Source organism: Capsella rubella, unplaced genomic scaffold (genome assembly GCF_000375325.1).
Source record: "Capsella rubella cultivar Monte Gargano unplaced genomic scaffold, Caprub1_0 scaffold_3, whole genome shotgun sequence".
Classification (NCBI taxonomy): Eukaryota; Viridiplantae; Streptophyta; class Magnoliopsida; order Brassicales; family Brassicaceae; genus Capsella; species Capsella rubella.
Window position 1 is genome coordinate 10,476,570 of NW_006238921.1, and position 14,675 is coordinate 10,491,244.

The 14,675-nt window shown below is 34.6% G+C and overlaps 2 protein-coding genes across 3 annotated transcripts; both read left to right on the forward strand.

Moving 5' to 3' along the window:
- Window positions 1-1,816: 1,816 nt before the first annotated feature.
- On the forward strand, window positions 1,817-3,188 carry LOC17892181. Its single transcript, XM_006298529.2, has 3 exons — window positions 1,817-2,069; window positions 2,165-2,324; window positions 2,656-3,188. Exons 1-3 carry the CDS (start codon window positions 1,950-1,952, stop codon window positions 2,976-2,978), a joined length of 603 nt encoding a protein of 200 aa, XP_006298591.1. The 5' UTR covers window positions 1,817-1,949; the 3' UTR covers window positions 2,979-3,188.
- A 3,955-nt stretch (window positions 3,189-7,143) lies between these two features.
- On the forward strand, window positions 7,144-13,308 carry LOC17893500 (DExH-box ATP-dependent RNA helicase DExH10). Of its 2 annotated transcripts, none has more exons than XM_006299337.2 (17): window positions 7,144-7,189; window positions 7,282-8,269; window positions 8,528-8,842; window positions 8,947-9,051; window positions 9,145-9,213; window positions 9,459-9,626; window positions 9,714-9,785; window positions 9,861-9,977; window positions 10,425-10,631; window positions 10,723-10,881; window positions 11,112-11,201; window positions 11,337-11,429; window positions 11,662-11,815; window positions 11,938-12,086; window positions 12,181-12,276; window positions 12,776-12,868; window positions 12,959-13,308. In XM_006299337.2, the coding sequence occupies exons 2-17, from the start codon at window positions 7,295-7,297 to the stop codon at window positions 13,067-13,069; spliced, it is 2,973 nt and encodes a 990-aa protein (XP_006299399.2). In that variant the 5' UTR covers window positions 7,144-7,189; window positions 7,282-7,294; the 3' UTR covers window positions 13,070-13,308. The 2 variants fall into 2 exon arrangements, with proteins under 2 accessions (XP_006299399.2, XP_023641790.1); XM_023786022.1 differs by having other exon boundaries at window positions 7,158-7,185.
- The last annotated feature ends 1,367 nt before the right edge of the window (window positions 13,309-14,675 follow it).

Sequence of the window (14,675 nt, forward strand, 5' to 3'; positions counted from 1 at the left end):
ATTGATAACATTACTAACATTACTAGCTTAGCCATCTCCACCGTTAAAGACTCCGAGTTCCCAATCGATCCTACTTTGCCAAAGTAATGACCTCTTTTTTGAGTAGCAGCCGGTAAATCTTCATCTTTCTCCTCACGCTCGCCGTATATAGTAAAGTTATCATCGTCAGATGACGCACCATCGGAGTCGTCGAATACGTCAAATCGGGTTGAAAACTCGTCATCTTCTTCTTCATCCTCTGATTCGTACTCTGCTTCATCTTCTTTGGCTTCATCGTCTACGTTTTCACTATAATCATAACAGAAACCATCAAATCCTCTTGCGTCTTCATATGTATATTCTACTTCTGAAGCCGAACTGCGTGGCCGTTTCGTCCTTGAATTCGATCCGTCCTTCAACTTCGCGAACTCAACACAAAGTCGTGGTTGATCAATTGTCAACAAGCTTAGATAATTCTGCAATTGTCGATCGTTTGAGACATAAACTGGAGGAGTATCATGCGACATATGTTTCATATGTTTGTACGAGAGCATGTAGCTCATCGTCACCTTGTGGCTGAGTTGATGCAGTCCGTAGTCATCAAGAACCAATTTCACTAGCTTCTCGTGCGTTGTTTCCGCATCTATTTGCACAATTCTACAACCTCTATCGTCAGTGTTAAATACATATTTTTGTTTCTTTACCCAGTTACCAGACACAACAATCACTGGAACTGTATGATCCATCAACGAAAATAAAGAACAGAAGTGAAAATGCAGAAAAGAAGTGAAGAACAGAATTGAAAATGAAGAACAGAAGTGAAAATGCAGAAAAGAAGTGAAAAACAGAATTGAAAATGAAGAACAGAAGTGAAAATGAAAAACAGAAGTGAAGTGATTCCCAGAAAATGAAGAACAGAGTGTAAGAAAAACACGAGCTAATGCGGGACCTTTCGTATTTCCCTCGTTTATGCTGACGTGGAATTGTGAATTTGAAGTCGTAAGTCAGCCACCAAACAACTTTGTAACTCAGCCAACGATAAATCAGCCATCAAAACAAATTAAGTCAGCCACAACATGAAAAATATTTAAGTAATTACTAAAATGTTTTTTAAGATGCCAAATTCAGCCGTAACGTCAATAAGTCAGCCGTAACGTAAAATAAGTCAGCCGTAACTGGAGGCTATATTAGCAATAAATCTTTTGTCTATAAGTCAGCCGTAACATGGTTGAGTTTTCCGTTAACTCAGCCAGTTACGACTGAGTTATGTCTCTGAAACATAAGTCAGCCGTAACGACATTTGATAACTCAGCCGTTGTCGATAACTCAGCCACCCGGAGAAAGTTAAGTCAGCCGTGTCGATAACATAACTCAGCCAAACTTCTGATAACTCAACTATCGGACTATAACTCAGCCGTAACGGCGGCTGAGTTATTAGCCATTTTCTCATAACTCAACCAGATTTTTATAAGTCAGTCGTAGCTGTTGGCTGAGTTATGATCCTAAGTCAACCGTTGACCCGAAACTCAGCCGTTGTCCCATAACTCAGCCATAACGTGATATAACTCAGCCGTAACGTACGTTATGGCTGAGTTATTGGTGGCACGCGCCTTTTTATCTGACGTGGCAGTGGCATTTTCCGTAATTAGTTTTTTCCGATAACGTGAAAAAAGGGCACGCTGGTAATTAAAAAACATTTAAGGATAAAAAAAAGTTTTGTATGGTTTGCGTCAATACACCTAACATGTGGTGCATCTAAATAATTCTTTATTTTAAGAATGTAGAATTTATTTATTTTTCTTTTACAACACTCTCGACAGCTTCTAGATCCATCTAGAATAATATCTAGGAAAGTCCCTTCCTTAATCACTCTCGTCTTCATCTACATTCAAAATCCATTCGAATTCTCTCAAACTCGCTTTAAACCCTAACCTTAATCCAATCTCAGAGCTTTTTCGCTTTCTCCATTCATGGCGGAATACTACAATTGCTTACCGATGAAGATGAAGAAGAGGAAAGATATCGACAGAGTTAACAACGATTTCTCCGATTTCTCACTCTCTTCTCCCGCCAATAAGATTCGCCGTTTGGTAAACACACACCTCTATCTCCGTTTCTGATTTCGATTTTGAAAACCCTAGTTTACTCTGATGATGTTGATTTGATTGGAATGTTTTGTGTTCAGGATTTGGATTTGCCACCGATCATGGAGGAAGATGAAATCAAATCTGTTTCTTCGGTTAATGAAGAGAGAGCTATTGTTCTGTATAAGCCTCTTCGATATCATCATCAACGTTGTAGTGGAGACTTTTTTGTTGATTCAGACTTTGTTTCTGGGCTTAAGCGTAAGTTCTTCATTGTTAGGTGATTGACTTGGTGTTTAAGAAGCATATGAGATATGAGTTTGTGTGAGTCTTAGTAACTATTTGATTTAGTGTTTATATTGCTACCATGATGTCCTGACTCCTGAGTCGTAACCATTGTTTTTGGCCATGAGAAATTGCTAGTCAATATTAGTTTCAGATCATAGGAGAACCTGATTTTGAGTGTAGTGGGTTTGAAACATTTGTTGTTAGTTTTGCTTCTTTGCATTAGGCTATCATGTATGTATGTTCTCGATTTTGATCTGACTATTCTGATGGGTGGCGTGAATTGCTCTTTTACGTTGTTTTGCAGATAGAATTTTGCATGATGTAGTGGTAGCTGATGATCTATGTGATGATGATGACGACGAAAAAAGCAAGCAGAAGGCGGTTGTTCGGTGGGACTCATCCTCCAAGTTCCAGTCCTTTGAGGAACCGCCTGCGCCAGAGATTACTGAGTTGGATGGTGAAGATGAGATGATGGAAGAATCAGCCATGGATGTGGAAGAAGCATCGCTGTCACAGCAGCAGCTGCAGCTTGCAGGAGGGTTGCATCAGTGGCAGCAGCAACAACTACATTGTATGGTACCACAACTTCCCCAAACCAAGTCTACTCCTATCTCTTGGTACCGATGACTTATATAGTAAATGTAGAAGAACTAGTCTTTGTTATTGGTAGTTCGTTCACTGTATATCTTACTCTGTTTCTAGGCCATGAATGTCATTTATATTTTAGAATGTAAGAGCACAAAGTGATGTGTTTGGTACAAGATTTTCCTTAACAAAGAACCTTTTTGTTCATTGTTTCCGATTTAAAAATAAAATATGAAGCTAGGATTTGATTGCTTTGTTTGGAATTTTGGGATTGAGTTTATGTTTGATAAATGTCATGAGCTCCATGATACTTCGTACATGTGATCTGACCATAATGTGATTCCCAACTTGACGTAGAGCTGAGATTGTAAGACAATCATATGTATTTTACAGCTTTTGCAAATTGAGTCACATTTTTTTGGTTCCTGCAATTTCTCTTTGCAGTTGACACTTTGGTTTATGCTTCAATTTGGTTAACAGTTTGGAATCAAAGCTTGCTAGTTGTTGTTACATAACAAGTGTAAGAAGTGGTGCTTAGGTTGCATATGAACCTTTTGAAATCAGACCGTAAGCTTTAAGCTTAAAGACTCTTTCATATTAGTTATTCTTGAGTCTTGACTCTTGATCCTTGGAATAGAACTGTAGCTAATATGGTGTTCTTGTGGAATCTTCCACTTTTGTATATTTGTGTTGAAGCTAATAAAGACTTTCTTGTGAATATGTATTATGGAAGTTGTAACAAGGGCTACACGAGTTTTTGACAAACAATTTACGTAACTTATTTCGTAAATATAAGATTTAAGATTTTCTAAGTTTAAATTACTGTAAGCCAAATGATATGTAATTTTAACAGAATAAATCATATTATGTACGAGTACGAGTTAAAAATCAAATTCAAGGTACGAGTTAAAAAATCTTTGGACGTAATCGAGAGATAAAATGTGTCGTAGTTGGGCGACCAAAGCTAATACTTATGTACGACATGGCTGTTCGGTTCGGTTCTATTCGGTTTTGGGTAATTCGGGTAGACTCGGTTTTGGGTAATTCGGGTAGAGAAGTTAAGGATCCATTCAGTTATTTTATAATAATCCGTTCGGTATTAGGTTGGGTTTAGTTATTTTTGGTTCGGTTTCAGATACCCGAAGTAGTATTATTATTTCAAATAAGACTAGATTTTACCCCGCGGGATAAATATTTTCTTTGTAATTCATGTTTTTAAAAATCAATAGGTTTGGTTGGAGTTTGTTTTATAATGATAAGATTGCATAATATCAAACTTTTCTAAATCAGTTTAATATAGTAAAACCTCTATAAATTAATACTCTATAAATTAATAAACATTATAAATTAATAAATGTTTCTGGTCACAAGTCGGGCCAATGTAAAAATTGACGAAATTTGATAAGATAATAAGATAATAATTATTTTGACATCCCCATGTAAAATATAGTCCCAATAATATCATAAATTAATAATCACTATATATATATATATATATATATATGTGTGTAGATATATTAATATATGTTTTTAGTTTTTTTTTGTAAAAATGAATTTTCTCCTAGAGTTCACCTCAATAAATAATTTTATGTTAGTATATTTTTTAAACAATGATCTTGTAATATATACCATCACAAGTCATAAAAATAACCAAATTTTCTTTATGCTTTCAATTTTTAAATATACATCATATTATTGACAAAAAAACAAATATGCATCATATTCATTTTTTATATATAGGATGTTAAAATATAAAAATTGAGGTTATTAATTTACATTTGAATTTATGTATATCATTTGTGTAGGTGAATTTATCTATAATATATGTATTTGTAGTTAAATTTCTTTTTTCCTAAATATAATATTCACTTTCAAACTACTGTATAATTTATAAAATTTAAAAGATTAGTCTTATTTTTGTAAAATTATATCAATTCATACTTTTAAAAAAATTGAAAAACTAGAAATACCACTATAAATTAATAATTATTAATTTACACTATAAACTAATAAATATTAATTTATAGATAAATTAATATCACTATAGATTAATAAAATATCATAGTCCCATCATTATTAATTTATAGAGGTTTTACTGTAATAGTAAAATGATCTGTATTGAACTGTGAGATTAATAATACTAGAAATTTTTAGTAATATCTACTTAAACCCGTTCTGTCTAATAGCCCGTCCCGTCATATAATATGTAGGAAGCATATTACAACATTTACCTTGTTATATCCCATCTTGTCACATAATCGCCAAAAAAATAAATCTACTTTTTTTAAATAGCAAAATCAATAATATTTTAGTATAAACTTGGTGTGGAGCTAAAATATTAATAATACTGAAACTTTTTAAAAGTTTTAAAATATTTTAAACTTTATATGTAGTTAACAATCATTCCCGTCTTACAATCCGTCATATCATATATTCTCAAAAAATATTAAACCCATGTTTATAGTCCCGTCATTCGTAGTTGGAAAGCTATATAGGCCATGAATGGATGCTGTTTTTCATTTAGTTTTTGGATTTGGTTTTTATTTTTTAAATTATAAATTTTAGTTTTAGATTTTTCTATTAGTTCTTTTGTATTAAAATCCCAAAAATATGGTTTTTGGTTTTTGAGGAAAATAACGTAGAAAAACTAAAAACTAGATTCCCTAAATTTTAGAAAGCTTAAAAATCTAAAATCATGAATGGAAGATTTCAACAAAATGGTTTTACTAAATTATAGGGAATCCAAAAACTCAAAATCTTGATTGTTTGAAAATAAGTTTTTGAAAAACAAAAACCAAAATCTCTTCCAAAATCCACTAAACATTCAAGGCCTAATCTTATTTATAAAGATCTGAACCATTATCAATAAAATTTTGATTCGGTTTTGGGTAATTGAGGTAGAGAAGTTAAGGATCCATTCAGTTATTTTATAACCTGTTTGGTATTAGGTTGGGTTTGGTTATTTTTGGTTCGGTTTCAGATATCCGAAATAGTATTATTATTTTAAATAAGATTAAATTTGATTAAATTTTGACAAATATGTCCAAAAACTTTGGAATACATTTGTTAGTTTAATTATTTTGGTTATTTTGATATATAAATACATGATGGTTATGGATTTATAAATGAAAGTTTGGTAATTAAATTATATCAAATATAAATATAACTAATATTTTGGATATATATAATTATATTTTAGATTTTTCGGATACCTAATTTGGTTTTTGGTTCGCTATGGATTTGATTCTAGTTTTTTCGGTTCTGAATCAATATCAAATCAATTATTTTTCAGTTTTGGTCCGGTACAGTTTGGTTTTGGTTATGTTACCGGCTCTCTCAAGTCTCAACTGTCACAACGTAATTAGGCATGACCACGGTTACGGTTAATGTGGTTCTGGTTAATTAACCAACGGTTAACGGTTATAATTTTCTTTAACTATAACCTTAACCATTATATATATATGGTTAAGACGGTTACAGTTATATATGGTTACGGTTAATTACGGTTATGGTTAATTACGGTTACGGTTAATTACGGTTACGGTTATTTGATGATTAATATTATTGGAGACAAATTGTATGAAATATATTTATTGTGAATTAGTTAAATTTTGGTATTGGATCGAAACTGAGAAACTCAACATCAAAACACACGAAAATAAGAATAAAAATAGTTTAATATGAAATGTTTGATTAGTTACGAATTCAACTTGTTGTGTTGCTTTTAATAAAGTGAAAATTTTATCCAAACATTTTTATGTATCTTTTCATTGTATACAGTTATAATATAATTTATTTTAAGGATTTAAATATACGGTTAACCGAGTGTTTTACCGTATGGTTAACCGACGGTTTACTATGGTTACGGTTAATTAACGGTTATAGTTAGTATTTTTTTTATAACCGTAACTAATCTACTTATAAGGTTAACGGTTACGGTTTTTAACCGTTTTATACGGTTATGGTCCGGCTACGATTGATAAACGGTCTAGTTGCGGTCAGAAACACGGTTAAGATTTGCTTTTGGTCATGTCTAAGAGTAATGGTCTTGCTGCGGGGAAAAACGTAAATTGTAAACTTTTCTTTATGGGCTTTTTAAGTAAGTGCAATTGATTAAACCCTAAACCCTGTAATTTTTAAAAGGCCCAAAAAAATAAAACCCCGTTTCTTTTCGATTCGATTTTTGACCGTCTTCGTTTTACTTCAAAGAACAAAACAAGCTCCCGCCGCCGCCGTTTTCACGACCACCGTAGGTTTTGAGCTCGAAACCCTAATTTTTCAGTCTCTTTCAAATTTTAACCTATTTCATTCTCAAGTTTGTGTCTTTCTCACTTGATTCTCGAAGGAATTGCGAAATTATGAACAACAACCAAATGGAAGAACCAGAGACGCTCGGCAAAAGAAAAGTATCTGAAAGCCCAAAAATTTCTGATGAGTCTCCAACAACGAAGCGTCGAAGTCTCAAACGTGCTTGTGTACACGAAGTCGCGGTTCCTAATGATTACACACCAACAAAAGAGGAGACGATTCATGGTACGCTTGATAATCCTGTCTTCAATGGAGACATGGCAAAGACTTATCCTTTTCAGCTCGATCCGTTTCAGAGTGTCTCTGTAGCTTGTTTAGAGAGGAAAGAGTCGATTTTGGTTTCTGCCCATACTTCAGCTGGGAAAACTGCTGTTGCGGAGTATGCTATTGCCATGGCGTTTAGGGATAAGCAGAGGGTTATTTATACTTCGCCGTTGAAAGCTTTGAGTAATCAGAAGTATAGAGAGTTGCAGCATGAGTTTCAAGATGTTGGTTTGATGACTGGTGATGTTACTCTCTCGCCTAATGCTAGTTGTTTGGTTATGACGACAGAGATCTTGAGAGCTATGCTTTACAGAGGGTCTGAGGTTTTGAAAGAGGTTGCTTGGGTTATTTTTGATGAGATTCATTACATGAAGGATAGGGAAAGAGGAGTTGTTTGGGAAGAGAGTATTATTTTCTTGCCACCTGCTATTAAGATGGTTTTTCTTTCAGCGACAATGTCGAATGCTACTGAATTTGCGGAATGGATATGTTATCTGCACAAGCAGCCGTGTCATGTTGTGTACACAGATTTCAGGCCAACACCTTTGCAGCATTATGCTTTTCCTGTGGGTGGGAGTGGACTGTACCTTGTGGTTGATGACAATGAGCAATTTCGGGAGGATAATTTTAGTAAGATGCAGGATACTTTCCCCAAGCCGAAATCTGTTGACGGGAAAAAGAGTGCAAACGGCAAATCAGGTGGTAGGGGTGCTAAAGGTGGTGGTGGACCTGGTGATTCTGATGTTTACAAAATTGTTAAGGTATGCATACTGTTTATGGATGTCATACTTTGATGCTTGTGGTGCTGAGTTGTAAAATATCCACTTTTTCATGTTGTAAGGTGGGCATTTCATGAATGTGGTTTTAGGAATGTTACTGCAAAACGCTTTATAAATTTTTAGTTCAGGTGTCTCCAAACTTTTCTTATGCTTTGAAGTTCTACTTTACTTCTTTTTAGATGGTAGCTATAGTGTAGATCTAGGCTCTAGTTATATATTAAATCTTGTCGGTTGCTGCAGATGATCATGGAGAGAAAATTTGAACCAGTCATCATCTTCAGCTTCAGTAGAAGAGAGTGTGAACAGCATGCATTGTCAATGTCAAAGCTTGATTTTAATACAGACGGAGAGAAAGAGATTGTGGAACAGGTGTTCAATAATGCCATTCAGTGCTTGAATGAGGAGGATAGATCTTTACCTGCCATTGAACTGATGTTGCCACTGCTGCAACGTGGTATTGCTGTCCATCATTCTGGTCTTCTTCCTGTCATCAAGGAATTAGTGGAGCTTCTTTTTCAGGAAGGACTTGTGAAAGCACTTTTTGCCACAGAAACTGTAAGATGTTTCGGAACTATTTTTGTTTTTCCGTTGTTGGACTGATGTTAAACTATCTGTTATACTAATTAATGACTATTTCTAAAACGTCACTGTTGTATCAGTTTGCTATGGGTTTGAACATGCCCGCAAAAACTGTAGTGTTTACTGCTGTGAAGAAGTGGGATGGTGACAGCCATCGTTACATTGGCTCTGGTGAATATATTCAGGTGGGTTGTAATTAGATGACACTAGTAGTGAACTCGATGAAGTTGCACAAAATGATATTGTAGTAATTGTCTTTTTATATTGAATGCCTGTAGATGAGCGGCAGGGCTGGACGTCGTGGAAAGGACGAACGTGGTATCTGCATTATTATGATTGATGAACAGGTAATTATCAGTAGTTTTGGTTGATTACAATTGCACTGATTACCCGCAGAACCAGTTCCCCATCCATGGATATCTCGATTCATCTCTCTCTGCGTATTATAGTCATGTGACAGGAATATACCACAGCATACTATATGCACCAAAGAATTGTAGCCTTAATACTGTCTTGGAAGAGGATTGATTCAAGATAATTCTCTTTTGTTTTCTCCAAATCGCTTAGATTTGTATATGGTGTTATTCAACAGATGGAGATGAATACACTCAGGGACATGATGTTGGGCAAACCAGCCCCGTTGCTTAGTACTTTTAGGTTGAGTTACTACACTATTTTGAATTTATTGAGTCGTGCCGAAGGACAATTTACTGCTGAGCATGTTATAAGGCACTCGTTCCATCAATTCCAGCATGAAAAGGTAGCTGTTGGATGCTGTTTCTTTCGTTCTCTGTAAATTATATCTACAAATTTTTTATGCTAAGTTATGGTGGTGTTACAACCTCAGGCCTTACCAGATATTGGGAATAAGGTGTCCAAACTTGAAGAGGAAGCTGCCATCCTTGATGCTTCTGGAGAGGTGCTCTCAGGACTTTCCAGTCTCACGTCTGTAAAATTATTTGGTTCTGTTCTCACCTATTTTATTTTGTCGCAGGCGGAGGTTGCTGAATATCATAAGCTACAACTTGACATAGCTCAACATGAAAAGAAACTTATGTCAGAAATAATAAGGCCTGAAAGGGTGCTTTGTTTTCTTCAGACTGGTCGAGTTGTAAGTTTTCATAAATTTCAGATACTTGATTAAATCCTAGAGATATTGAGTCATTGATTCCAGCCTGCAGCCTGCAAATGGTAGATTGGTTTCTTTGTTATTCCTCCTTATACCAGAAAGACAAAAATTACGTCATAAACTGGTATTGCATCATTATTGATGACTTACTGATTCTAATCTCATATAAGTTCTCATCTATTAGCAGAAAAGGATAGTTAGTAACCAATAGATCGTTACAGGTTAATCATCTTCATATTGTTTACCTTAAGAGATGAATACCCTCATGATGTCCTTTTTGCTATGACAAATGTTTCTTTCATGGGTTGGACAAATTTCTTACAGCTAATTATTCAGGGGAATGTATTGTATATGACTGCAGTTCATGAAAGTAAGTTTTTGATATAACATGAGCTTCATAGCAACTTATTGGGGCAAGTTTATGTACAGGTTAAGATTCGAGAAGGTGGAACAGACTGGGGTTGGGGAGTTGTAGTTAATGTTGTTAAAAAATCTTCAGTTGGAACTGGTTCGGCTTCACAAGGTGGCGGATATATAGTGGATACACTACTTCATTGCTCTACTGGTTTTAGCGAAAATGGTGCAAAGCCAAAACCATGCCCTCCCCGTCCTGGAGAAAAGGGTGAGATGCATGTGGTGAGCACACTTTCATTGCCACCTGACTTGCATGATATTCTATTTGCAAGGGTAGTGGAGTTTTGACAATTTAATCTTTTGTCTTTTTTAGGTTCCGGTTCAGCTACCCTTGATTTCTGCTTTGAGCAGCATAATGCTATCAGTTCCGTCTGATCTTCGTCCAGTAGAAGCAAGACAGAGCATACTACTTGCACTACAGAAGTTGCCAAGTCGCTTCCCTCTAGGGTTCCCAAAACTCCATCCAGTCAAGGTTTCTTTTTAAGCTGTTAATGTAGTACTATCTCCGTTGAAAGGCCTTTACACAGTTTCTTACTTGCCGCCAATATGCATTAATCATATGCTTGCTGTTTTCTTCTTGTCTAAAAATGACTCATCGATCTCATATTGCATATTGTGTTTTATGCTAGGCTTCAATTTCTGAACTTAAAAAATTAGCATAAGATGACATTCAGGTCTCATTGGATCTAAAATAATCTACAGGATATGAAGATTCAAGATACAGAGATAGTGGATCTGGTCAGCCAAATCGAAGAAGTTGAGAAGAAGTTACTTGCTCATCCGATGCACAAGGTATGCTGCATGCAGTTTTACTTTAGCTTCTTATCTTATATCTGGATATAAAGACAGGAGGAAATTTTTTTGTGAAAGCATATTAAGAAGTTAAGCACTTATCAGTATTCTAGTCTCATAATTCCTGTGTTGCAGTCTCAAGATGATCAACAAATCAAGAGTTTCCAGAGGAAAGCCGAGGTGAATTATGAAATTCAACAGCTCAAATCGAAGATGCGTGATTCCCAGGTATATTAAGTACTTGCTCTCCCATGAACAAATCATGCATGAAATTTTTTCTTTATCTCTGTATGGACTAGAAAACTGTAACAGGAGAGGAATTTTTATGTTTCATACCTTCCTAGTGTCTTTAGAATAAATTGTAGAATGTTCACTGATTACTAGACTCTCTGTTATAGTTTAAGACTATCTATTTTCATCTCTTTAGTATCTTACAGCATATTTCTTTTAACCTCTGCAGCTCCAAAAGTTTCGAGATGAGCTTAAGAATCGTTCTCGGGTATTAAAGAAACTTGGACACATTGATGCGGATGGTGTCGTCCAGTTAAAAGGACGAGCTGCGTGCTTGATAGACACAGGGGATGAATTGCTTGTCACTGAACTGATGTTTAATGGTATATAAACTGCTTTAGCTAACCACTTATAAGTTTAGGCCGTTCAGACGACTGAGGCAATGTTTATTGGTTGTATCACACTATATGTAATTGCGTTGTGGTTCCTTTAAAATCCTGATCAGGTACTTTCAATGATCTGGATCATCACCAAGTAGCAGCCCTTGCAAGCTGTTTTATTCCTGTGGATAAATCAAATGAACAGGTAAATTTAAGAAATGAACTTACTAAACCATTACAGCAGCTCCAAGATAGTGCACGAAAAATTGCAGAGGTAATTTCATTTCCCAGCTGAAAGGTTGTTTATCTATTTGCTCGATATATATTTATTCTTTTCCCGGTAATCCTTACTGTTTGTGTGATGCCAGATACAACATGAATGCAAGCTGGAAATTAACGTTGAAGAGTATGTGGAATCCACCATTAGGCCTTTCCTGATGGATGTTATCTACTCTTGGTCAAAGGTTGGTATTACTTAATATCAGAAATGCTGCTATATATAATTAATAGTCGACATATTATGATGAGAGTACTTGAAACAGACTCAAAATAATCTCTGCATCCAGATTATTCAATAGAATACCCAACTCTCCCCAACCACCTTTACTCGCTAGTCCAATATCATTCTAATCCGTGACTAAATAGGTTGATGTAGAATTATGCATCCACTGTAATGTCTTGTGGATGTATTAATTCCGTCCACCTAAATATTCTAATCATTTACTCTAGCTAACTCAACTACTGGATATGTGTGTGGCTGACATGGTGATATAAACGTCTGATCTCTATTTATGTCTTATAAGCTTAGAAAAATGAAAACCTGAGTAATAAACTTCGTGCTTGTTACATAACATATTTGTATTGTGCACAGCGAATGTTATTATGTCTGCGGTTTACTTTTTCATTCCTGGATATTGAAATCAACAGGAAATTTGATAATCTTGATTGTTTTCTCTTTGAAAGGGGGCGACCTTTGCAGAGATTATACAAATGACTGACATATTTGAGGGTAGTATCATTAGGAGCGCTAGAAGGCTCGACGAGTTTTTGAACCAGGTAACATCACCAGACTCTCTTTATCATCTGCAATGACATTTCTGTGAACCTCTAGATATCTGATGCCACTTTGATTGGGAATCTCTTCAGCTTCGAGCTGCAGCAGATGCCGTTGGAGAAAGCAGTCTAGAGAGCAAGTTTGCAGCAGCTAGCGAGAGCTTGCGACGAGGTATTATGTTTGCAAATTCGCTTTACTTGTAAGTACACTCTTGCAGAATTGGGGCAGCCGTGCGACGCAACATGTTGAACCATAACTTCATAGATAAATGCTTGTTTGTACTTTCATTGATCTGTAATCACAATAGCTTTTTGAATCACAATAGCTCTTAGTGTGTCAGCAAGTTGGATAATGATGAAATTTGCAGAGCTGTTAAGGTATCTGATTATATAATGTGCCAAGTTAACCATCTTGAGGCTGGGATAGCTTGGTAGTTTCAGCATAGTGGGTTTGCTTTTACTTTTATGAATCTTAGGAATTTTATTAGTTCCAGAGATAAGAGTATGTTACTGTACAAACGCAAAATGTTTGCTTGTGGGTGTCTTCATCTAAGTTTCAAGATCAGCATAGACTAAATTCTCTGCTTTGGTGTCTTACGAGAAGAGGACTTGAGTTTCTCATCAATTACTCAATTTAGTAATTGCTACAAAATCCCAACAGTTGTTCACAATCTCATGGACTTTGTTAGCAATGTAAAGTCGGACTCTATTATGCATATAAATATTGTCAAATTGTTACCATAAATACACCAAATAAATTTTTGGAAAAATTCTCTTAAATACCATTAAAATGGATATTTTTTCCAAAAATACTAATATGAAGAGTCCAATTGGTGACCAATTTTTTTATAAAGAATGAAAAGGAATAAAGTTATTCCTCCTTGTTCCTCATTTTGTTTACCATTTAGCAGTAATATATATTCCAAATTTTGATACATGGACCCCACACTATTCTTATACATTTTTTTATTTGAGGAATCATAGAAGAAAATGGTTCCTCTTCAAATTTGATTGGAACAAATAGGATAACAAATAAATAAAAAAAAAAAAAGTCATGCAAAAGTTGTTGATAACGTATAAAAACAATGCAACTATTATTCTGATGTGATAACGTCAAACTCTTTTAGGTTCTTTTGATAAGTACAACTAATGTTTAAACAATTCGTTCATATCTTATATAAAATGTAAACTAATCTTTCTATGTCTCATAATTATCTCATGAATCTATACTATTAAAGTTGAAGTACACAATGAATTTACAGTATAGTTTCAAAATGAAATTTTTATCAATTCTAAATGGGTTAACACGCGGATCTAACTAAATAATCGGATATGTTAATCGGGTTTAAAATTTTTAATCACATCCGTTTATCACAGAAATGAATAACACGCGGATCTAACTAATCATTCGGATCTATTACTCGGGTTTAATATGTTTAATCACATCCGTTAATTATTATGCTTTAATCTCATTCGTTCATTGTTTATACGACAATTAGCATAAGATACAATTAACATGAAATCATATCCGTTAATTCACAAGTTTTAATCTCATTTGTTCATTGTTTATACGAATCAGAAAAATAAGATACAATTAACATGAAATCACATCCCTTAATTAACAACTTTTAATCTCATTCGTATATTGTTTATACGAATAAGAAAAACAATGAACAATTAACATGAAATCACATACGTTAATTCACAAGTTTTAATCTCATTTGTTCATTGTTTATACGAATCAGAAAAATAAGATACAATTAACATGAAATCACATCCCTTAATTAACAACTTTTAATCTCATTCGTAT